The sequence below is a fragment of the Saimiri boliviensis genome, chromosome 12 (genome assembly GCF_048565385.1).
Source record: "Saimiri boliviensis isolate mSaiBol1 chromosome 12, mSaiBol1.pri, whole genome shotgun sequence".
Classification (NCBI taxonomy): domain Eukaryota; kingdom Metazoa; phylum Chordata; class Mammalia; order Primates; family Cebidae; genus Saimiri; species Saimiri boliviensis.
Window position 1 is genome coordinate 17982748 of NC_133460.1, and position 25686 is coordinate 18008433.

At 47.9% G+C, this 25686-nt stretch overlaps 1 protein-coding gene across 1 annotated transcript in view; it reads right to left on the reverse strand.

The window, feature by feature from the left end:
- EEF2K (eukaryotic elongation factor 2 kinase) overlaps nt 1-25686 on the reverse strand; it is an 82650-nt gene that overhangs the window by 38707 nt on the left and 18257 nt on the right. Inside the window, exons 2-6 of the mRNA XM_010340769.3 lie at nt 22087-22408; nt 9417-9517; nt 6504-6564; nt 4337-4374; nt 3707-3878 (exon numbers count right to left, since the gene is read on the reverse strand). Coding sequence (XP_010339071.1) covers nt 3707-3878; nt 4337-4374; nt 6504-6564; nt 9417-9517; nt 22087-22332 — 618 coding nt within the window. The 5' untranslated portion in view covers nt 22333-22408. The remainder of the gene's footprint in view (nt 1-3706; nt 3879-4336; nt 4375-6503; nt 6565-9416; nt 9518-22086; nt 22409-25686) is intronic.

A 25686-nucleotide genomic window follows, 5' to 3' on the forward strand; every position in this document is an offset into this window, starting at 1 on the left:
AGCCCCCAAATCACTGAATTTTAAAAGGGTCCATAGCCACCTACTTGGGATGACATTGCTAAGATTCCCTTGCAGCTAAGTGTGGCCACATGACCGTGTCTGGCGAATGGAAACTGAGCATTGCAATGATGTAACTCCAGCCTGCCCTATAAGGTGGACTCTGCTTGGGAGCCAGAACTGACCATGTGGTCCATGGCAAACCCCTGAAGGGATGGCAGAGAAACAAGACCAAAGGAACCACGTCTCTAGATGGCTTCAAGGAGATGAGGCACCAGCCTACCCCAAGCCACCCACCAACGCAGGACCTCCTCACAAGTGAGACAAAAACTATTTCATATCTGCACATATTTGTGGGTCTGTTTGCTAAACAATTTAGACTATGCCTTATAGCAATACTGTGAATTTGGGAACATTTCTGAATTTCACCTCTCTGTGGCTCAGTTTCCTCACCTGCAGAAAGGGTCTCAGACTCAGCCTGTGAATTAAATTTGTTGATGCAAAAAGGAGCCAAGCAATGTTTGCTTTTGCTTTATTTTATATTTTATTTTTTTGAGACAGAGTCTCACTCTGTTATTGCCCAGGCTGGAGTGCAGTGGCTCAATCTTGGCTCACCGCAACCTCCGCCTCCTGGGTTCACCTCTGCCACAGCCTCTCGAGTACCTGGGACTACAGGCACCCGTCACCATGCCCAGCTAATTTTTATATTTTTAGTAGACACAGAGTTTCACCATGGTGGCCAGGCTGGTCTTGAACTCCTGACCTCCAGTGATCTGGCTGCTTGGCCCCCCAAAGTGCTGGGATTACAGACATAAGCCACTGCGCCTGGCCACTCATTTTATTTTTATCAGGAGCCACAATTCTAGAGAAATATAAAGCAACCTCTAAACAGCAGTTCTCTCCCTGCAATGGGAAATTATAGGGAACTTTGACATTCCTTGCTGAATTTCTTTTTTTTAATGAACTCTATGTTTAATTTTGTACACAGAAGAAAATCTACAAATAGTGCATATGGCTTGTAAAGTAGAGTAGGCGAGATTGAGGACTCTAGCTTGTATCTCTTGCCCTGTTACACAAGGACTCACCCTTGGCCCCCATGTCCCCTCAATGCCACCTCTTGGGAGGATCAGGTCCCAGGTTTCCCAAGGAAATGACCATTCAGGGAGAGTGGGTCACCAGACAGGCAGACAGCAGCTGCAGAGGCCAAAGGGGTCCGGATCTGAGAGCAGAGAACTTGCCCCAAATGAGACCTCAGTTGGTTCTGAGAACCAGCCTGAGGGGAAGGCAGGAAGGGGTGGTTCTCAGAGGGTTCCACCCCGAAGGCTGCTTCCATCCCTACAAGAAAACCTACAGCATGGCCACCTGCTCAGCCAGGGGGCTCCCTGGGTGAAGGGCAGTGGCACAGCCACAGCAGCCAGCCAGCACCTCCTCAAACAACCACACCCCTCTCCGGCCCCTAAGTCAACCCCAGCATTATTATTATTATTATTACTATTTTGGGATGGAGTCTTGCTCTGTCACCCAGGCTCAAGTGCAGTGGCACAGTCTTGGCTCACTGCAGCCTCTGCCTCCCTGGTTCAAGTGATTGTCCTGCCCCAGCCTCCTAAGTAGCTGAAATTACAGGTGTGCACCACCACACCTGGCTAATTTTGTATTTTTAGTAGAGACGGGGTTTCATCATGTTGGCCAGGCTGGTCTTGAACTCCTGACCTCAGGTGATCTGCCCACTTCAGCCTCCCAAAGTGCTGGGATTACAGGCGTGAGCCACGGCACCTGGCCTACCACATTATTCTTTACTGAACACCTAGGTGCTAGGAGACAGCAGTGAACAAGAAAAAATAAAACCTCTGCCTTTAGGGGAGAGAAGCACCCAAAATATTAACTAAATGAATGACACACTAACTGCTCCGAAGAACAGAAAACAAAAACCAGAAGGACGTGGCAGAGGTGACGGGTGGAGACACCACTTCTTGCGGGTGGTCTGAGACAGGGTGGCTGAAGAGGTGACACAGGAGCTGAGACCTGAATTACATGAAGGGTATGTCTTTATCAGCAATGAGAAAACTAATACACATTGCTAGCTCTTTTCTTCTGCTTTTTCTTGGGAATCTCTCCTTTTCCAGTCTTGGTCCCTGTGATCTGGGTGAAACACCTACATTCCTAGCTCTAAGGGCAGGCATGTGGCTTCGGTGTGCCCACTCTACATATTCCCACCCCTTGGCCACTGTGATTGGCTCAGCATTAGGCATTGGACCTAATCAGAGCCAATGAAACCCAGCTCTGAGACTTTTATTAGAACTTCTGGGAAATAGCTGTCATTCCAAAAAGACCTTGAGCCTGCTGGGGGTCAAAGTGCTACCACAAATGCTGAGGCTGCCTGAGAATGATGCCAACCCAGAAGAACACCCAGGCCAGAGATGGAGAAGATTCTGACAACCTCAGTTTTATCCTGAATCCAGCCATGCCTATGTGGCCAGCATTATTTTTCAGATACATAAGACAACGAATTCCCTTTTTGGATTAAGCAGTTTGAGTGGGTTTCTGTTGTTTGCCAACAAAAATCCTGACTAATAGATCCCATCTGTAATTGAGGATAAAAACATTCCAACCTCAGAGCTCTGTTTTTAGGAATAAATGACCTGAGACAGGTGCAATGGCTCATGCCTATAGTTTGGGAGGCCAAGGTGGACTCCTGCTTGAGGCCAGGAGTTGAAGACCAGCCTAGGCAACATGGCAAAACCCTGTCTCTACAGAAAATATAAAAATTAGCTGGGCATGGTGGTGTGCCCCTGCAGTCCCAGCCACTCAGGAGGCTGAGCTGGAAGGATTGTTTGGACCCAGAAGGTTGAGGCTGCAGTGAGCTGTAATCATGCCACTGCACTCTGGCCTGGGCAACCAAGAAAGATCCTGTCTCAAAAAAATAAATAAAATAAACGATGTGGTTCATCACACTCAGTAAATGGTGGCTGTTATTAGCTACTATTAAGAAGGTGAGGCCAGGCACGGTGGCTCAAGCCTGTAATCCCAGCACTTTGGGAGGCCGAGGCGGGTGGATCACAAGGTCAAGAGATCGAGACCATCCTGGTCAACATGGTGAAACCCCGTCTCTACTAAAAATACAAAAAAATAGCTGGGCATGGTGATACATGCCTGTAATCCCAGCTACTCAGGAGGCTGAGGCAGGAGAATTGCCTGAACCCAGGAGGCGGAGGTTGCGGTGAGCCGAGATGGCGCCATTGCACTCCAGCCTGGGTAACGAGCGAAACTCCGCCTCAAAAAAAAAAAAAAAAAACAAAATGAAACAAAAAAAAAAAAGAAGGTGAAAGAGACCGGGCATAGTGGCTCACATCTGTAATGCCAGCCCTTTGGGAGGCCGAGTCAGGCAGATCACTTGAGGTCAGGAGTTCGAGACACGCCTGGCCAACATGGTGAAACTCTGTCTCTACTAAAAATACAAAAACTAGCCAGGCATGGTGGCAGGCACCTATAATCCCAGCTACTTGGGTGGCTAAGGCAGGAGAATCATTTGAACCCGGGAGATGGAGGCTGCAGTCGCACCACTGCACTCCCGCACTGGTGGGAGACAGAGGGAGACTTCATTTCAAAAAAAAAAAAAAAGAAAAAAGGAAGGTGAAACATGGTCCTCTTTCCCAGACACTGTGCCCAGTTGCCCTGGCATGGAAAGGGGGCAGGTAGCAGGGCCACATACCTGCTTGGGGGGCTTGTGCCGATTATACTCCTCCCCCCAGAGCTTGGCCTCCATCTGTAGACGCACGTCCTCAAAGTACACATCCCGGTCCACAGGCTCGATGTAGCGTTTCGCCACGTAGTTGGAGGCTCCCTTCCACTGCTGGGCGTGCAGGAAGTTGGAGAGCTTCTTCCTGTGGGGAGAGGCAGTAGGGGGCCTACCTGGGCACTCTGGGATTCACCAGGGACACAGCTCTGGCCCTCAGGACAGCAAGACCCTGTCCAACCTGGTTGGTTGGCTGGCGGCAGGAAGAAAACGCAGGAGGTAGGAAGCACTTCCCCACCCCTCTACATCCTTCCAAGAGCTGGGATGGGGCGATGAAAGGTCACTGTTAAAGGTCTCCTATCTCGTTTCCCTTGACCTCCAACACTAGGGCAAAGATGAGTGGGGTGTTCCCTGTTCTGCCTGAGCCCGTCTTCCCAGCCAGGCCCAACATGTGGCCTGAGAGAGACCAGATGATGAGGAACCTGGGCTACAAGAAGGCAGAGGCCCCTGGCTCCATTCCTTGGCTGAAAATGTCCCAATGCCTCAGCTCTTAGGAGCCTGGGGAGACTCTGGGGAGAATCCCAAGAGCCAGGTCAAGTCACTTACGTCCGGAAGCACTCCCTCATCGCTCCTCGGCCGAAGGGCTGAAAGACACCGCACAGAGAGTTATCAGTATCAGTCCCCATGCCCCACCCAATAACGACCCTAAGTTAGGAGGCGCTCCCTTTGCACATCACCCATCAATGCCTGCCCTGGGCCTCATCTGAATCCTGAAATCCCCGGAGCTCTCCCTTCTATGTCTCAGCACCAAAGCCATAGAGGCCTTCCAACCTAGACGCTGCCAGAATGGCCAGGACACCCCCTCCATTTCTCCACCCCAGCTGAGGAAAAAAAAACCCACGGAGGCAGGATGCTGGGGGACGGACAGTGCATCTCAGAGGATGTTTTCACAGGCCCTGACTCTAAGAGAAAAACGGTGGAGACAACTTACATGTCCAGCAACAATATGCTGGAAAAATCAATCGGGTCTATTTCTTCAATGAAATACCACACAGCAATGAAAACCAATGCAAAACGTTGACCACAAGAACCCAGGAGCAGTGGCTTATGCCTGTAATCCCAGCACTTTGGGAGGCTGAGGCAAGAGGATCGCTTGAGAACAGGAGTTCAAGACCAGCCTGGAAAACACAGCGAGACCTTCCTCTCTACAAAAAAATTTTAAAACTTGGCTGGGTGTGATGGTGCATGCCTGTAGTCCCAGCTACTTGGGAGGCTAAGGTGGGAGAACTGCTTAAGCCCAGGAGTTCAAGGCTGCAGTGAGCCAAGATCATGCATGAGTACACCCCAGCCTGGGCAGCAGAGTAAGACACTGTTTCTAAAAAAATATACCTGTTGGCTGGGCACAGTGGCTCACGCCTATAATCCCAGCTCTTTGGGAAGCCAAGGCAGGCGGATCATGAGGTCAGGAGTTCGAGACCATCCTGGCTAACATGGTAAAACCCCCTCTCTACTAAAAATACAAAAAATTAGCCAGGCGTGGTGGCTTGTGCCTGTAATCCCAGCTACTCAGGAGGCTGAGACAGGCAAATCGCCTGAACCTGGAGCTTGCGGTGAGCTGAGATCGTGCCACTGCACTCCAGCCTGGGTGACAGAGTGAGACTACGTCTCAAAAAAAAAAAAAAGAATACCTGTTGTATGCCCCCACTTATATGAAGTTAAGAAATGGGCAAAAGTAATTTAGGGTGATAGAATTCAGAGTGGTGCTTACCCTGGGGGTATGGGAGGAGTGACCGAGAGGGGCCTGAGCAGGCTGGCTGCCTTGTTTGCTGATATGGGCACTGGTAAGGCAGTGTGCTCATTTTGTGAAAACTCACCAAGCTGTGCACTTTTGTGTGTATATTGTATATTACACTAAAACAAAGTTTCACAAAGCAATCTTTACTCTCAATATGCAGGAAATACCTATTTTCTAGTCTTTTTTTTTTTTTTTTTTTGAGACGGAGTTTTGCTCTTGTTACCCAGGCTGGAGTGCAATGGCGCCATCTCGGCTCACCGCAACCTCCGCCTCCTGGGTTCAGGCAATTCTCCTGCCTCAGCCTCCTGAGTAGCTGGGATTACAGGCACGCGCCACTATGTCCAGCTAATTTTTTGTATTTTTAGTAGAGACGGGGTTTCACCATGTTGACCAGGATGGTTTTGATCTCTTGACCTCGTGATCCACCCGCCTCGGCCTCCCGAAGTGCTGGGATTACAGGCTTGAGCCACCGTGCCTGGCCTTATTTTCTAGTCTTTTATCTTTTTTTTTTTTCTTCAAAAGGCTGGTTGTGGCTGGGTACAGTGGCTCATGCCTATAATCCCAGCATTTTGGGAGGGGGAGGCAGGAGGATCATTTGAGCCCAGGCGTTTGAGCAGCCTGGGCAACACAGTGAAACCAGTGTCTCTACAAAAAATGAAAAGATTAGCCAGGCGTGGTGGTGTGTACTTGTAGTCGCAGCTACTTGGGAGGCTAAGGTGAGAGGATGGCTTGAGCCCAGGTCAAGGCTGCAGTGAGCTGTGATCGCGTCACTGCACTCTAGCCTGGGCGATAGAGTGAGACCCTGTCTTAAAAAAAAAAAATGCTGGTTGCAACCAATAAATCAACAGTAACAAAGAATCCCCCAAAGTTACAAAAATTAAATAAAGTACGAGTGGGAGGGAGGGGCACACAGACCAAAGTCAGCTACAGAAAGTCCCTGCTCAGCCCTGTCCCCACCGGGCTCAAGGCCCTGCTCACCTGAGACGCCATCTTGATCAGAACTTCATCGTCCACCCATTCCCCGGTGACTGCGTTGTACCTGCAGAGACCCGCCCACCCCAGGGCACAGCATCCGTCACATGGTCCTGTTCTTTATGGGCTAAAGGCCAAAGACCCTTCTGGGCCCCCCACTGGCTTTAGAACCAGCCCACCCACCACCACAGCCTGCGGCCCAGCCAGCCTCCTAGGATGGGTCATAGACATTGTTCCTCTCCCAAGTCTCAACACACTGGTCTCTGTCCCTTTCCTCAAACCCACTGTTCCCTCTCCACCATGTCCCCCATTTCCATATCCCCAGCACTCATTGCTGTGCTGTTTGCTGGCTTGTTCCACATCTGGGGCCCCCACTGGACTGTAACCCCACAAAAGCAGACCCATGTCTTAGTCACCCAGAACCTGGTGTGTGTGGATGCTTAATAAATAACCTGGTGCGTGTGGATGAATGACTGAATAAATGACATCCTTTTTTTTTTTTTTTTTTTTGAGATGGAGTTTCATTCCTGTTGCCCAGGCTAGAGTACAAATGGCATGATCTCGGCTCACTGCAACCTCCGCCTCCTGGGTTCAGGTGATTCTCTAGCCTCAGCCTCCCAAGTAGCTGGGATTACAGGCATGTGCCACCCACCACACCCAGCTAATTTTGTATTTTTAGTAGAGACAGGGTTTTGGCATTTTGGCCAGCCTGGTCTCAAACTTCTGACCTCAAGTGATCTGCCTGCCTTGGCCTTCCAAAGTGCTGGGATTACAGGTGTGAGCCACCACGCCTAGTCTTCTGTACCCTTTGTAACATCTTTTATTTTTATTTTTATTTATTTTATTTTTTTTGAGATGGAGTTTCACTCTTGTTACCCAGGCTGGAGTGCAATGGTGCGATCTCAGCTCACTGCAGCCTCCGCCTCCTGGGTTCAGGCAATTCTCCTGCCTCAGCCTCCTGAGTAGCTGGGATTACAGGCACACGCCACCATGCCCAGCTAATTTTTGTATTTTTAGTAGAGACGGGGTTTCACCATGTTGACCAGGATGGTCTCGATCTCTTGACCTCGTGATCCACCCGCTTTGGCCTCCCAAAGTTCTGGGATTACAGGCGTGAGCCACGGCGCCCGGCAACATCCTTTATATTAACCAGTAAATGGTAGTAAGTGTTTCCCTGAGTTCTGTGAGCTGCTCCACCAAGTAAATTGAACCTGGAGCGGGTCACGGGAACCCTGATTTACAGCTGGTCAGAAACACAGGTGAAACCACCTAGGGCTTGCAATCAGCAGTGGAAGTGGGGGATGGTCTTGTAGGACTGACTGAGCCCTCAATCTGTGGGATGTGATGCTATCTCCCTGTAGATGGGTGTCAGAATTGAATTGAATCAGGCTGTGCTCAGTGGCTCACGCCTGTAATCTCAGCACTTTGGGAGGCTGAGGCGGGCTGATCACCTGAGGTCAGGAGTTCGAGACCAGCCTGATCAACATGGAGAAACCCCATCTCTACTAAAAAAACCCACAAAATTAGCCTGGCATAGTGGTACATGCCTGTAATCTCAGCTACTTGGGAGGCTGAGGCAGGAGAATCGCTTGAACCTGGGAGGTGGAGGTTACGGTGAGCTGAGAAAGCCCTATTGCACTCCAGCCTGGGTGAAAAGAGTGAAACTTGTTTCAAAAAAAAAAAAGAATTGAATTAAATCAGAATACCCAATTCGAAATTCCACTAATTCCTTCAATTAGAGGAACCGAATTAGAGGCACATCTGCTGGTGTCTACTGCAGATTTGATTACTCGCTTGTGGGCGGGGAGAAGCCCCCACACATTTTAAGCTCACAGAAGCATTCTGGGTTATAGGAGTACAGTAGGTGAAATTAAGTTTGGTTTTTCCACAGATTGGTTCATACCTCAGGCAGAGAGAGCTTGGAGAGGGTTCTGGGAACATTTCCATCTCTCCTTTCACAGAGCAAATCAGCCCCTAGGCCTGGCCCGGCCACACACAAGTCTGCCTGGTGAAAAATGCCTCGGCTCAATGGATCCCTAAAGTCTGAAACCTCCCTCCGGGCTGAGGTGTTCTTAGCTCTAGTTGGAGGCCTCCCTGGGTCCACCCCTAAGCTGGGGCAGAACTCCAGAACACGCTCCCCCGCCCCACCGCTGCTGCCCCTGCTCCGTGAGAACAGAGCCTGATGCCTCTACCAGGAAAAACAAGCAGAGGCTTGGCGGGTTAACCTCCTCGGGGCTCAGAGGGAGGAAAGCTCTTCAGAGCTGCACACTTGGCACCAGGAAGTACAGTTGATGCTTTAATAACATGGGTTTAAAGTGTGTGGGTCTGCTTATAAGTGGACTTTCTTCAATCCATATATTGGAAAATGTGTTAGAGATTTGCCACAATTTTATTTTTGAGATGGAGACTCACTCTGATGCCCAGGCTGGAGTGCAGTAGCCCTGTATCAGCTCACTGAAACCTCTGCTTCCTGGGTTCAAGTGATTCTCCTACCTCAGCTTCCTGAGTAGCTGGGATTACAGGCACCCGCCACCACACCTGGCTAATTTTTCTATTTTTAGTAAAGACGGGGTTTCGCAATGTTGGCCAGGCTGGTCTTGAACTCCTGACCTCAAGTGATCTGTCCACCTCAGCCTCCCCAAGTGCTGGGATTACGGGTGAGAGTCACCACACCTAGCCAGAGATTTGTAACAATTTAGAAAAACTAGCTCAGTCTAATAGGTACCTTGTTAGAACCACAGGAAGGATTCAGTGAGGTAATGCACCACACCTTAAGCATACATTAGCCCTCCAATATTAGCTGCTCTTATGATTACTCCCTTCTCCTGACCCCCAAGAGTACTTAGGCCTCACTGATTGGGGACAGACGCTGGAAGTCCAGCCCCCAGGACTCCTTGAGACCCCAGACAAGCTGCTCACCTGTGTCGCGTAGCACGTTCGGTGGCAATGTCTTCGAGGTGGAATTCAGCCCAGGGGTCCGGCATGTGCTTGGCCTTCTCGATCGCGTGCTTCCAGGCTTCCTGTGGAAGACAAAGGGGAAGGTAGGAACATGTGGCCCAGGTCAGGGGCTTTGGGGACAGCGCAGCCTCCTCCACCCCGTTATTTCCTCTGGAGAGGCAGACAGTATCAGGGCAGACAGAGACTCCTGTCTAGTAGCCTATCAAGAACCCAGTCCCCAAGAGAGCCTATCTGCTCTCATGGGCACAGCCTCCCGGTGGGCAGAAATGGCACATCTTAACTATACAACACTTGGAATCAAAGAGTTGAAAATTAAAATAAGATACCATTCTCCCATTCAGGCTGGCAAACATTTCATCATTTTACACACACACACACACACACACACACACACACAGACACACACACAAATATATAAACAGTCTCATTCTGTCACCCAGGCTGGAGAGGAGTGGTGTGATCTTGACTCATTGCAATCTCCACCTCCCGGGTTCAAGTGATTCTTATGCCTCAGCCTCCCAAGTAGCTGAGCTTCCTGGCTACTTTTTGCATTTTTTTTGGTAGAGAAAGGGTTTCACCATGTTGGCTGGTCTTGAACTCCTGACCTCAAGTGATCCACCTGCCTTGCCTCCCAAAGTGCTGAAATTACAAGCACGAGCCACCATGCCCAGTGTTTTTTGTTTGTTTGTTTGTTTGTTTTTGAGACAGGGTCTCTCTCTGTTGCCCAAGCTGGAGTGCAGTGGTGCAATTTTGGCTCACTGCAACCTCTGCCTCCCAGATTCAAGTGATTCTCCCACCTCAGCCTTCTGAGTAGCTGGAACTACAGGTACACACCACCATACCTGGATAATTTTGTACTTTTTGGTAGAGATGGAGTATCGACATGTTGGCCAGGCTGGTGTTGAACTTCTGACCTCAAGTGATCCATCCATCTCGGCCTCCCAAAGTGTTGGGATTACAGTAGGTTGGCAATTGTTTAAATGAGATGAAACATTTTAGCAAGTGCTGGCCTGGATATCAGGGAAAGGGTATCCTCACACACCATCAGGGGATATAAAACTTTTCTAGGTGGGGCGTGGTGGCTCACACCTGTAATCCCACCATTTTGGGAGGCCGAGGCAGGTGGATCACCTGAGGTCAAAAGTTAGAGATCATCCTGGCCAGCATGGTGAAACCCCATCTCCACTAAAAAAATACAAAAATTAGCCAGGTGTGGTGGCAGCTACCTGTAATCCCAGCTACCTGGGAGGCTGAGGCAGGAGAACTGCTTGAACCCAGGAGGTGGAGGTTGCAGGGAGCCGAGATCGTGCCACTGCACTCCAGCCTGGGTGACAGAATAAGACTCCGTCTCAAAAACAAAAAAAAAAAGAAAAAAAGAAAGAAAAAGAGCAGTTGGACCACACCACACATTCTGTTGTGCATCTGACTTTTTTCTTCTTCTTTTTTTTTTTTTTTGAGACGCAGTTTCGCTCTTGTTACCCAGGCTGGAGTACAATGGCACGATCTCGGCTCACCGCAACCTTTGCCTCCTGGGTTCAGGCAATTCTCCTGCCTCAGCCTCCTGAGTAGCTGGGATTACAGGCACGTGCCACCATGCCCAGCTAACTTTTTGTATCTTTAGTAGAGACGGGGTTTCACCATGTTGACCAGGATGGTCTCGATCTCTCGACCTCGTGATCCACCCGCCTCGGCTTCCCAAAGTGCTGGGATTACAGGCTTGAGCCACCGCGCCCGGCCCTGACTTTTTTCTTCTTAATGCAAGATCTGGGACATCTTTCCATGTCATATGTGCTCTGAGTGACCTCATTTCATTTCTAGAACTGCCAGATATACAATTATATAAATGTACCTTATTTGTCTAACTTCTAGTTGAATAATATTTGGATTCTCTCCAACATTTCCTAGTACAAACAGTGCTGAAGTAAACATCTTCCTATCCAATCTTTCTGTGAGTGGAAGATCTTAGTAGGACTTTTTTTTTTTTTTTTTGTAAATGTAACTGCTGGATTACATTTAAAATCTAGAAATGAGGCCGGGCGCGGTGGCTCAAGCCTGTAATCCCAGCACTTTGGGAGGCCGAGGCAGGTGGATCACGAGGTCGAGAGATCGAGACCATCCCGGTCAACATAGTGAAACCCCGTCTCTACTAAAAAATACAAAAAATTAGCTGGGCATGGTGGCGTGTGCCTGTAATCCCAGCTACTCAGGAGGCTGAGGCAGGAGAATTGCCTGAACCCAGGAGGCGGAGGTTGCGGTGAGCCAAGATCGCGCCATTGCACTCCAGCCTGGGTAACAAGAGCGAAACTCCGTCTCAAAAAAAAAAAAAAAAAAAAAATACAACTCAGAGATAGCCCAACTGCTCCTGAAGAGCAGTAGTGGGCTTTACCAAAGTCAAGGGCTGGAATAAAAGCAGCAGGAAGAGGTGGGGGAACAAGGCGAGGCTCTAGGACAGGAACAGGGCAACAGTGGTGTGTGGTGACCACAGTCTACGCCACATGCACTCAGAGGTTTGGTACAATTATCAGTGGAACCTGGCATGGAATATAGCAGCAAAAATCTGGAAACCAGGCACAGTGGTCATGCCTGTGATCCCAGCAAATTGAGGAGCCAAGGCCAGAGGATCACTTGACACTTGGAGTTCTAGACCAGCCTGGGCAGCATAGCAAGACCCCATCTCTATGAAAAAATGCAAAAATTAGCCAGGCGTGGTGGCACATGCCTTTAGTCCCAACTACTCCGGAAGCTAGGATGGGAGGATCACTTGAGCTCAGGAGGTCAAGGCTACAGTGATTGTGCCACTGCACTCCAGCCCGGGCAACAGCATGAGACCCTATCTCTTAAAATACAAACAAACTGGCCGGATGTGGTGGCTCATGCCTGTAATCCCAGCACTTTGGGAGGCCAAGGCAGAGGGATCACGAGGTCAAGAGATCAAGACCATCCTGGCCAACATGGTGAAACCCTGTCTCTATTAAAAATACAAAAATTAGCTGGGTGTGGTGGCGTGCGCAAGTGGTCCCAGCTACTCGGGAGGCTGAGGCAGGAGAATTGCTTGAACCCGGGGGGCGGAGGTTACAGTGAGCGTAGGTCACGCCCCTGCATTCCAGCCTGCCTCCTGGTGATGGAGTGAGACTCTGTCTCAAAAAAATAAATAAAAATAAAAAGGTGATCTATGTGTATTGATGTGGAATGATCTCTGAGACAGTCTCAGATCAGGAAAATATTTTTGAGGGGGGGCAGGCGAGAGGGTCTTGCTCTGTTACCCAGCCTGGAGTGCAGTGGTGCAGTCTTTCACTGCAACCTCTGCCTCCCAGGTTCAAGTGATTCTCCTGCCTCAGCCTCCCAGAGTAGCTGGGATTACAAGTGCATACCACCATGCTTGGCTAAGTTTTTTTTGTATTTTTAGTAGAGACGGGGTTTCACCATGTTGGCTAGGCTGGTCTCAAACTCATGACCTCAGGTGATCTACCCACCTCGGCCTCCCAAAGCGCTGGGATTATAGGCATGAGCCACTGCACCCAGCTGAAAAATTTTAAAAATAAAATTTCCTGGCTGGGCTCGATGGCTCTCATCTGTAATCCCAGCACTTTGGGAGCCCGAGGCGGGTGGATCATGAGGTCAAGAGATCGAGACCATCCTAGTCAACATGGTGAAACCCCGTCCCTACTAAAAATACAAAAAACTAGCTGGGCGCAGTGGCGCGTGCCTGTAATCCCAGCTACTTAGGAGGCTGAGGCAGGAGAATTGCCTGAGCCCAGGAGGCGGAGGTTGCGGTGAGCCGAGATCGCGCCATTGCACTCCAGCCTGGGTAACAAGAGCGAAACTCCGTCTCAAAAAAAAGAAGTAAAAAAAAAAAAAAAAAGAAAAAAAAAGAAATCGAGACCATCCTGGTCAACAAGGTGAAACCCTGTCTCTACTAAAAATACAAAAAATTAGCTGGGCATGGTGGTGCGTGCCTATAATCCCAGCTACTCAGGAGGCTGAGGCAGGAGAATTGCCTGAACCCGGGAGGTGGAGGTTGCGGTGAGCCAAGATCGCGCCATTGCACTCCAGCCTGGGTAACAAGAGCGAAACTCCGTCTCAAAAAAAAACAAAAAACAACAAAAAAAAAAACCATGTATTTGCTCCCTACGCTTATTCTAGAAAATGTAGAAATGACAGAGAAGGAGAAACTGAACACAGTCCCCCCTAATCCCATGCAAAGGCAATCCCTGCTGGCCTGGTGATGTGCTTCCCCTCAGGCCCTGGCTGTGTGTGTACGTGCAAGTTTTGCGAGTTACAGTCATACTGTATTCTCTTTAGATTTAACTCGGAAGCACAGGCACTTTCCCACGTTATCATAAACTCTATAAACATCTTTGGATGACTGCCTGATATTCTATGGAGAGGGCGGCCCCTTGAATGGTTCTGTCACATCTCCAGGATAGCTTGGGCAGAAGGCTGCGCTTGGCAGTGACACAACCTGATGTTTTGCAATCCACACCCAGTACCTACCGGGTGTGTTCCTTGGAGGGAGGCCAGCGGGCCATTTTGGTTCAACAATCCGGGTTGCCAGTTCACAGTAAGTTAAAAAAAAAAAAAACTTAGGTTTACAGAGTGCTGGGGGAACAAGGGTTGGAAAACAGCTGTTCTCTCCCTCCGGAGCCACCCTTGGCAACACTAACCCAGCAGAGCCTGCTTTCGATAACCTAGAAAGTGGGCAATGAGGCCAGGCGCGGTGGCTCACACCTGTAATCCCAGCACTTTGGGAGGCCAAGGCAGGTGGATTTTAAGGTCAAGAGATGGAGATTATCCTGGCCAACACAGTGAAACCCCGTCTCTACTAAAAATACAAAAATTAGCTGGGCATGGTGGCGCACGCCTGTAGTCCCAGCTACTAGATAGGCTGAGGCAGGAGAATCATTTGAACCCAGGAGGCGGAGGTTGCAGTGAGCTGAGATCACACCACTGCACTCCAGCCTGGGCAACAGAGTGAGACTCTGTCTCAAAAAAAAAAAAAAAAAAAAGTGAGCAATGAAGTGCCAACTGCTGTCCACACACAGTCAAACATTTTACCAACTTCTACTATGCTGGACCAAGGGAACGGAGGTCACATCAGACAGCCCTATCCTTGCAGTCAGGTGCTGACTCAAAGAATGACACTGGAGAATGACTCATGCACATAAAGGTCTGCTAAGAGCCCCCAGGGAAGGCAGAGGCGAAAGCCAGGAAAGGTTGTCTTAGGTCTGGGTTCTGGGCTGGGTGCAGTCGTTCATGCCTGTAATCCCAACACTTTGGGAAGCTGAGGCAGAAGGACTGCTTGAGGCCAGGAGTTTAAGATAAGCCTGGGCAATGTAATGAGACCCTATCTTTTTTTTCTTTTTCTTTTTTTTTTTTTTTTGAGACGGAGTTTCGCTCTTGTTACCCAGGCTGGAGTGCAATGGCGCGATCTCGGCTCACCGCAACCTCCGCCTCCTGGGTTCAGGCAATTCTCCTGCCTCAGCCTCCTGAGTAGCTGGGATTATAGGCACGCGCCACCATGCCCAGCTAATTTTTTGTATTTTTAGTAGAGACGGGGTTTCACCATGTTGACCAGGTTGGTCTCGATCTCTCGACCTTGTGATCCACCCGCCTCGGCCTCCCAAAGTGCTGGGATTACAGGCTTGAGCCACCGCGCCCGGCCTTCTTTTTTTTTTAAATAAAGATGAGGTTTCACCATGTTGGTCAGGCTGGTCTTGAACTCCCGACCTCAGGTGATCCGCCCACCTTGGCCTCCAAAGTGACTGGATTACAGGCGTGAGCCACTGCGCCCAGCCTGACCCTATCTTTAAAAAAAAAAAAGTTAAAAAGTTAGCCAGGTGTGGTGGTGCATGCCTGTGGTCTCAGCTACTCAGGAGGCTAAGGTGGGAGGATCGCTCAAGCCCAGGAGTTGGAGGCTGCAGTGAGCTATGATGGCGCCACTGTACTCCAGCCTAGACAACACAGCAAGACACTGTCTCTAAAATTTAAAATATAAAAATAAAAACTGGGTTGTGAAGGAGGAAGACTGTAATTCTGATAAACCAAGACATCAGTTGAAAGAGGTTTTATTAGGCAGGGGCATGAAAAAGGGAAGCCCATTCCAAGAGCTTCCAGATGTGTTTCAGTGGAGGAGTTGAACAGAAACCAGAAGGGTCCTGGAGGGACCTACAAGACGCTCCCATCCTAAGTGATGACTTTGTGGGTTTGTGGGTTTTTTTTTTTTTTTTGAGATGGAGTTTTGCTCTTGTTGCCTCCAGGCTGGAGTGCAGTGTTGTGATCTCGGCTCACTGCAACCTCTGCCTCCAGGGTTCAAGCGATTCTACTGTCTCAGCCGCCTGAGGAGCTGGCATTACAGGCATGCACCACCACACCCAGCTAATTTTTGTATTTTTAGTAGAGGCGGGGTTTCTCCATGTTGGTCAGGCTGATCTTGAACTGATCTCAGGTGATCCACCTGTCTTGGCCTCCGAAAATGCCTACAGTCCCAAAGTGGGATTATAGGTGTGAGCCACCACGCCCAGCCAGAAGTGATGAGTTTTAAGAAGGGGCTACTTATCAATTTATTTGAGAGACAGGAAGTTACCTGGCTATTTTGCTTTATTTTTCTTCTCTTAAAAACATCTTTTTCTCCACACAAGTAATACATATGTATACTACGAAAGTTTAAAATGTTTAAAATACATACAAAGTCCCCCCTTAACGGTACCTCTCCCCTAGAGGGAACTGGCAGTAACTATTGGGTGTAAACTTCCCTTTCAAATGGTTTTTGCTATGCAGATACCCATATATATGTATATATATTTTTAATAAAAATAGGATCATACAGCCGGGCATCGTGGCTCACACCTGTAATCCCAGCACTTTGAGAGGCTGAAGCAGGTGGATCACAAGGTCAAGAGATTGAGACCATCCTGGCCAAATAGTGAAACCCTGTCTCTACTAAAAATACAAAAATTAGCTGGGCATGGTGGCTGCAGTTCCAGCTACTTAGGAGTCTGAGGCAGGAGAATCGCTTGAACCCAGGAGACAGAGGTTGTAGTGAGCCGATAATCATGCCACTGCACTCCAGCCTGGTGACAGAGTGAGACTCCGTCTAAAAAAAGGATCGTACTATATTTCAACTTGCTTTTTAACTCAACTACATATATAAAAATTGCTAACATTTTTGACTTTATTATGGAGCAGGACCATGCCAAGGGCTTTTTATGGGTTTTCACACACACATGCTATATGTAACAATAGGCACTGGTTTAGAGTCAAATCATGGCCAGGCGCAGTAGCTCACACCTATAATCCTACTTTGGGAAGCCGAAGTGGGATAATCGTCTCAGCCCAGGAATTTAAGACCAACCTGAGCAACACAGTATGAGACCCTCTCTCTATTAAAAAAGTAAAAAACACAGAAAAAAAAAAAAGGTCAAATCACATAGAATCGTCTTTGGACCAGCCTGGGTAACATACTGAGACTTCATCTCCACAACAACTTTTTTTTTTTTTTTTTTGAGACGGAGTTTTGCTCTTGTTACCCAGGCTGGAGTGCAATGGCGTGATCTCGGCTCACCGCAACCTCCGCCTCCTGGGTTCAGGCAATTCTCCTGCCTCAGCCTCCTGCACAAAAACATTTTAAAGGTTGGGCGCGGTGGCTCACGCCTGTAATCCCAGCACTTTGGGAGGCCGAGGTGGGCAGATCACCTGAGGTCAGGAGTTCGAGACCAGCCTGGCCAACATGGTGAAACCTTGTCTCTTAAAAAAAAAAATTTTTTTTTAATTATTTAAATCAGCTGGGTATGGTGGCATGCACTTGTCCTCCTAGCTACTCAAGAGGCTGGGGTGGTAAGACTGCTTGAGCTCAGGAGTTCGAGGCAGCAATGAGCTATGATCATGTCACTGTACTCCAGCTTGGGTGACAGAGCAAGGCTCTGTCTCTAAAAAAAAAAGAAAAGAAAAGGCTGGGCATGGGGGTTCATGCCTATGATCCCAGCACTTTGGGAGGCTGAGGTGGATGGATCACTTGAGGCCAGGAGTTCAAGAGCAGCCTGGACAATATGGCAAGACCCTAATTCTACTAAAAATGCACAAATTAGCAGGGCATAGTGGCGCACACCTGTGGTTCCAGCTACTCGGGAAGCGGAGGTGCAAGAATCACTTGAACCTGGGAAGTGGACGTTGCAGGGAGCTGAGATCGCACCACTACACTCCAGCCTGTAGACGGGGCGAGAATTAGTCTTAAAAAAAAAAAAAAAAAGAAAAGAAAGAAAGAAAAAAAGAAATGTCTTCTATGTTCTAATGTAAACACAGCAGTCTGAGAGAACCACAGCCTGTAATTTAAATCAGCCCCTCTCATGGACACTTGAGCTACCCTCGAGGGGTTGGGTGTTCATTTCAAAGCTGCCTTCGGACAGGAAACAGGATGAGTGGAAACCTGCCCCTTTAGGGCCCCCGACCCCAGAGGAGACCCCCGGGGCTATTTCTGGAGCTGCCTGCCCCAGAGTGACTCCAGCTAGAACTCTAGGCTGAAAAGGAAAACATTACCCAACTATCTCCAGGAACTAAAATTATTAATTTTCTAAAAACAGATTAATCCCGAAGTTATGGAAGAATATTTTAAATTTCAAATCCCAAAGTGGTAACAGGCATTTTGTTTACAGTACTGATACTTAACTGTGTGAGGATTTGATTAAGTAAGGGTAACAGCATTGCACTTTTGATTTCTTACCCCACCAGTTATTATACAAAGTCCAATAATGTTCACCTTTTCCCCTCCTCTTTCTGTGAGATAGAGTCTCGGTCTGTCACCCAGGTTATAGTGCAGTGGCACAATCGTGGCTCACTGCAACCTCCGCCTCCCGGGTTCAAGTGATTCTCATGCCTCAGCCTCCCAAGTAGCTGAAACCACAGGCGGCATGACCCACACCAGGCTAATTTTCATGCTTTTGTAGAGACAGGATTTTGCCATGTTGGCCAGGCTGGTCTCGAACTCCTGACCTCAGATGATCTGCCCGTCTTGGACTCCCAAAGTGCTGAGATTACAGGCGTGACCTACTGCACCCAGCTTCTCCTCCTCCTCTTTATACCAGCTTTGCTATGGTATGAACACAAATCCCTACCAAAATAAGTACACTTTTCCTCAGTCCAGAGAAGGATGTCCAACTCTTAAAAGTGTTTTTTTTTTTTATGATAACCAACATGAAGAATCATATCGCATAGCATGTCTCTGTACCCACATACACACATGCAGAAGGGTGCTTTCAAAATATTCAACACAAAATCAGACAATGTAGAAGACACTTGAGATGAAAAACCTTCCACAGTACGAGTTTCAAATTAATAAACAAATTTGGAAAACGGCAGTAAATTTGTAGAAAGGTTTTAAAAAACCATTAATTCTCATAATCAGTGAGAAATTATTAGGGCCACACTCCTGGAATGTGGCAACAGAAAGGGAAATAGGTTGGGTACAGTGGCTCACGCCTGTAATCCCAGCACTTTGGGAGGCTGAGGTGGGTGTTTCAAAAGGTCAGGAGTTCGAGACCAGCCTGGCCAATATGGTGAAACTCCATCTCAACTAAAAATACAAAAATTAGCCCGGTGTGGTAGCAAGTGCCTGTAGTCCCAGCTACTTGGGAGGCTGAGGCAGAAGAATCACTTGAACCTGAGAGGTGGAGGTTGCAGTGAGCCGAGATCACGCCACTGCCCTCCAGCCTGGGCGACAGAGCAAGACTCTGCCTCAAGAAAAAAAATAAAGAATGTAGTCTATCCTTCACAGTTGTAGTTGTAACCCTATAGGACAGCTGTATAAGTGGTTTTTTTTTTTCTTTAATAGAGATGGGGTCTTGCTATGTTGACCAGGCGGGTCTCAAACTCTTGGCCTCAAGTGATCCTCCCATCTTGGCTTCCTAACATGCTGGGATTACAGGCTTGACCCACTGTGCCCAGCCAGGATGGCTGTAAGTGTTAAATGAGATCCTTTTTTTCAGTGTCCTTAAACAAATTTCTATCAAAGTAACTAATAGTTATTATGTTTGTTTCTCCGCTTGAATGTCTCTGCTGGATAAATAAGGAGACTGTTAAATCTGTAAACAATTGGTGTTTGCCTCTCTGTACTCAAAGCATAACCTGGTGACAGATACATAATATGTATTAAATAAATGCAAGTTTCATGTGATCAAGTACCCATGCTGGCATCTACCAAATGGCATTCAATAAATTTATGTTTTTAAATTTATTTTAGGCTGGGCATGGTGGCTCACGCCTATAATCCCAGCACTTTGAGAAGCTATGGCAGGCAGATCACTTGAGGTCAGGAATTTGAGACCGGCATGGCCAACACAACAAAACTCTGTCTCTATTGAAAATACAAAACATTTGCTGAGCGTGGTGGCACACACCTGTTATATCAGCTACTTGGGAGGTTGAGGCAACAGAATCAATTGAACCCAGGAGGTGGAGGTTGCACTGGGCCGAGATCCCACCACTGTATTCCAGCCTGGGAGACAGAGTGAGTCTCTGTCTCAAAAAAAAAAACAAAAAAGAAAAGAAAAGAATGATACACGTATTTATTTACTTGAGAAGTATTTTCACTCTCATTGCCCAGGCTGGAGTGCAGTGGCACAATCTCGGTTCACTGCCACTTCCGCCTCCCTGGTTCAAGTGATTCTCTTGCCTGAGCCTCCCAAGTAGCTGGGATTACAAGTGTGAGCCACCACGCCTGGCTAATTTTCCGTATTTTTAGTAGAGATGGGGTTTCGCCATGTTGGCCAGGCTGGTCTCGAATTCCTGACCTCAAGTGATACATCCACCTTGGCCTCCCTAAGTGCTGGGATTACAGGCGTGAGCTGCCACGCACAGTCTGTCTTATTTTTTGAGAGACAGTGACTCACTATGTTTCCCAGGATGGTGTCCTGAGCTCAAGCAATCCTACCACTTTGGCCTCTCGAAGCGTTGGCATTACATACAGGTGTGAGACACCGCGACTGACCTAAAAGTACGGTGTTAAATAAATTTTTCAAAAAATTAACAATGAGTATACCATCAGAGGCTGATGTATATAGTCGCCACATTTATGTGTCAATGGGTATGTATATATATTTCAAGAAATAAAGTCTTTACACTTTGTGGTATTCTCCAATATTTTCTATTTCATTTCATTCTATCTCTTTTCTTTTCTTTTTTAAGAAATAGGGTCTCACTTTTTCGCCCAGGCTGGAATGCAGTGGCACAATCATAGCTCACTGTAGCCTGGAATTTTGGGGCTCAAGCCATCCTCCACTTCAGCCTCCTGAATAGCTGGGACTACAGGCACAAATCACTGCTCTATTTATTTTTTAAAAAATGGTACACTGACCATAAGTAATTGATATATCCACCACAGTTTTGTGTGTGAATGTGTGTACACGTATGTTCAAGAAATAGAATCCTTATTGCTTGAGACCAAAAGTTCAAGAATAGCCTGGGAAACATAGTGAGACCCCATTTCTACAAAAAAAAAAAATTTTTTTTTAATGAGCCAGGTATAATGACACGAGCCTGTAATCCCAACTACTCAGGAGGCTGAGGTAGGAGGATGGCTTGAGCCTAGGAGTTGAAGGCTGCAGTGAGCCATGATTGTGCCACTGCACTCCAGCCAGGACAACAGAGTGAGAGAAAGAAAGAAAAAGAAGGAAGGAAAGAAAGAAAAGAAAAGAAAAAAAAAAAGAGAGGGAGAAAAGGAGGGAGAGAAGGGAGGGAGGGAAGGAGGGAGGGAGGGAGGAAGGAACAGAAAAAGAAAGAGAGAGAGAGGGACGGAGGGAGGGAGGGAAAGTCAGTCCTTAGTTCGGGAATTTTCTATTGCCACAAATAAAAGTTTTTAAGGGCCGGGCGCGGTGGCTCAAGCCTGTAATCCCAGCACTTTGGGAGGCTGAGGCGGGTAGATCACAAGGTCAAGAGATCGAGACCATCCTGGTCAACATGGTGAAACCCCGTCTCTACTAAAAATATAAAAAATTAGCTGGGCATGGTGGCACGTGCCTGTAATCCCAGCTACTCAGGAGGTTGATGCAGGAGAATTGCCTGAACCCAGGAGGTGGAGGTTGCGGTGAGCCGAGATTGCGCCATTGCACTCCAGCCTGGGTAACAAGAGCAAAACTCCGTCTCAAAATAAATAAATAAATAAATAAATAAATAAATAAATAAATAAAAGTTTTTAAAAAGAAGATCTTTATAGTTTGCAATGTTCCCCAATAGTTGCTATTTTGTTCTGTTCTGTTCCATTTCTTTAAAAAACAAAACACAAAAACCAGCACCTCTGCACTACAGCCTGGGTGACAGAACAAAACCATGTCTCTAAGGAAAACTAAAATAAGTAAATAAATAAATAAATAAAAACAAAACACTGGACAAAACTCAGCAAAAGGTTTTCACAACTCCATAGTGTGTCCTGGGCTACTATTCGAAAAACACCCTGTTGCAAGGTAATGAAGTTTATTTTAAATCAACAAAACCCTCCTTGCTTAACAAGTATACCCTCAGATCAGAGTTGGGAGCACTGGCCAAGGTTTGGAAACATGAAGAAGACTCCAACCAGAGACCCCAACCCTTCATCCCTGACAGCAGCTAAGCTAGGTGGGGAAGGCGGGGTAAGTGGCTCACTCACCTTGACGTGGAAGGAGTTTGCCGGGGATCCGCTGGAGCCATACCGCTCACTTTTCGTTAGGTTGCTGCAGTACTTATTAACCTTGGAATTGACATTCTGGTTTGACCTTGGGTCATCGGTGATGGGGCAGATGAAGTAACCTTCCTCATCATCGCTGTCCCCATCAGAATCACCGTCATGGCCAGCTCGGGGGGACTGGCCACCATCAACACCTTCCAGGCGGAAGATGAGATCTTCGTCTGCCATGTTTCTGGGGTGCCCGTTTTACCCAAGGGGTACCTGGCACAGCCAGAGTTACTGGGTAAATGTAGAGGCAAAGGTCCTACAAAGAAAGCAAGGGCCAGAGAGTGGGTGCTGCGATCCAGGGGTGCAAATTCGCCCGACCCTCACCCCAAACGCTGCAGGCTATGGCAGGAGCTGGCACCTTTGGGGTAAAACCTAGAGCTATTTTTTGGGGAGGCAGTGGGCAGCACCCAGGAACATTTTAAATGTCTAAACCTGCTGACCCAGTCATTCCACTTCTAAGAACTCAGTGGTTGGAAATGCTGCAACCAGGCTGGGAAAAAAACGGGCTTCTTAAGCAGAGTGCTCTTTTCGGCACATCAATTAGGTCGAGGTACTCCTCTGCTTAATGCCCACCCCCAGCAGCTTCCTTTCATATTCGTAATAAAATCCAAATGCCTCGGTAAGGCTGCAAGAGCTGCGTTCACTTGGCGTGCTGCCCACTTCTCCAGTCTTGGCTGCTCTCCAGGCACACTGGGTTTTTTTTCTGTTCTGTGACAGGTTAAGTTCATTCCCGCCTTCCGGTCCAGGTCTTTGTACTTGCTGTTCCCTGTGCCTGGAACAACCTTCCTAACTGTGGGCTCTTCCTCATCATTGAGCTCATAGCTCAAAGGACGCCTCTTCAGTGAAATCTTCTGTGAATCCCCAAATCACAGAACCCTCAACCCAACACGCACATGCATATCCAATCACTCCCTTGCATATCTGTTTTTTGTTTTTTGTTTTTTGTTTTTTGTTTTTTCTGAGGCAGAGTTTTTGGCTCTTGTCGCCCAGGCTGGAGTGCAATGGCGCAATCTTGGCTCACTATAACCTCCACCTCCCAGGTTCAAGGGATTCTTCTGTCTCAGCCTTCTGAGTAGCTGGGATTACTGGTGTGTGCCACCACACCCAGCTAACTTTTGTAGTTTTAGTAGAGATGGCATTTCACCATTTTGGCTAGGCTGGTCTTGAACTCCTGACCTCAGCTGATCCACCCGCCTCTGCCTCCCAAAGTGCTGGGATTATAGGTGTGAGTCGCCACATCTGGCTTTTTTTCCTTTTTCTTTTCTTTTCTTTTTTTTTTTTTTGAGACAGAGTCTCGCTCTGTTGCCAGGCACCCAGGCTGAAGTGCAGTGGCGTGATCTTGGCTCACTGCAACCTCCGCCTCCCAGGTTCAAGCAATACTCCTGCCTCAGCCTCCCGAGTAGCTGGGACTACAGGCATGCGCCACCATGCCCAGCTAATCTTTGTATTTTTAGTAGAGTTGGGGTCTCACTATGTTGGCCAGGATGGTCTCCATCTCTTGACCTCATGATCCGCCCGCCTCGGCCTCCCAAAGTGCTGGGATTACAGGCGTGAGCCACCGCGCCCAGCTTTTGAGACAGAATCTTGCTCTGTTGTCCAGGCTGGAGTGCAGCGTGCCATCCTAGCTCACCTAAATCACTGCCTGACCTCACAGGCCCAAGCAACCCTCCCACTCAACCACCAAGTAGCTGGAACCACAGGTGTATGCCATCAAGGCTGGCTAATTTTCTTTATTTTCTGTAGAGGCAGGGTCTTGCTATGTTGCCCAGATTGCTCTCAATCTCCTGGGCTCAAGTGATCCTCCTGCCTTGGCCTCCCAAAGTGAGGGCCAAGCCTTCTTGGATAAGACACCAAAAGCATGCTGGGATCCCAGGCATGGTTCATTTCGTCACTGTGCTTTTCTCAAACTGACATCACCCTGTTTACTTTGTTATTGTCTGCAGGCCCAATACCTCCAAGAGTGCTTGGCACAAAGAAGGCACTCAATGCACTTTCCCCGAATGAAGGAGTGCTCCTAAAAGCGTTTTCTATAGGACAATCAGTAACAGCAGCCAAACCAAACAAACCCAACAGTCCCAAGTGTTCAACAGCTCATTATAGAGATCACAGTATTTCTCTCTACACCATGAAATACTGCATGACTGTTAGAAAGGGGAAGGTCCCACACCCACAGACAGACACACAAAATCAAGAAAGAGTTCAGGAAGATTGTAGGATAGAACGCTCACATGTTCAGCCACTTGATTTTCAACAAGGGGCAAAGATAATTTACCTTCAGTTACAGCCGATTGATTTTCCAACAAGTGTGCTGAGATGATTCAATGGAGAAGAAAGAACTTTTTCAACAAATGGTGTTGGGATAAATGAATATCCATATGCATAAAAATGAAGTTGATCCCCTTCCTTATGCCATACCCCAAAATTAATTCAAAATGAATCAAAAGCCTAAATTAGAAGCCAAAATTCTATTAGAAGAAAATATAAATTCTTCACGACCTTGAGTTAGGCAAAGCCTTCTTGATAAGACACCAAAACAACAGCAACTAAATCGTAGGTAAACTGGACATCACCTGGGCCGGACGCACGCAGCGGCTCACGCCTGTAATCCCAGCACTTTGGAGGGCTGAGGTGGGTGGATCACTCGAGGTTGGGATTTTGAGACCAGCCTGGACAACATGGCAAAATCCTGACTCTACCAAAAATACAAAACACTGGCCAGATGTGGTGGCAGTCACCTGTAATCCCAGCTACTCGGGAGGCTGAGGCACAAGAATTGCATGAATCTAGGAGGCGGACATTGCAATGAACTGAGATCGTGCCACTGCACTCCAGCCTGGGTGACGAAGTGAGACTCTATCTCAAAAAAAAAAAAAAAAAAAAAAAAAAAAAAAAAAAAGGCTGGGCGTAATGGCTCACACCTGTAATCCCAGCACTTTGGGAGGCCAAAGTGGGCAGATCATGAGGTCAGGAGTTCGAGACCAGCCTGGCTAATATGGTGAAACCCCATCTCTACTAAAAATACAAAAATTAGGTGAGTGTGGTGGCACACACCTGTAGTTCCAGTTATTCAGGAGGCTGAGGCAGGAGAATAGTTTAAGCCAGGGAGGCAGAGGTTGCAGTGAGCTGAGGTTGCACCACTGCGCTCCAGCCTGGATGACCAAGTGAAACTCAGTCTCAAACAAAACAAAACAAAACAAAACAAAACCCCGGTGCAGTGGCTCACGCCTGTAATCCCAACACTTTGGGAGGCCACGGTGGGTGGATCACGAGGTTAGGAGTTCAAGACCAGCCTGGTGAAATCCCATCTTTAAAATAAAAAAATTGAACATCACCAAAATAAAAAAACTTTTGTGCTTCAAAGGGCACCATCAAGAGAGTAAAGAGAGGCCAGGTACGGTGGCTCATGCCTGTAATCCCAGCACTTTGGGAGGCTGAGGTGGGTGGATCACCTGATGTCAGGAGTTCGAAACCAGCCTGGCCAATATGGCGAAACTCTGTTTCTACAAAAAATACAAAAAAAAATTAGCCAGGCAT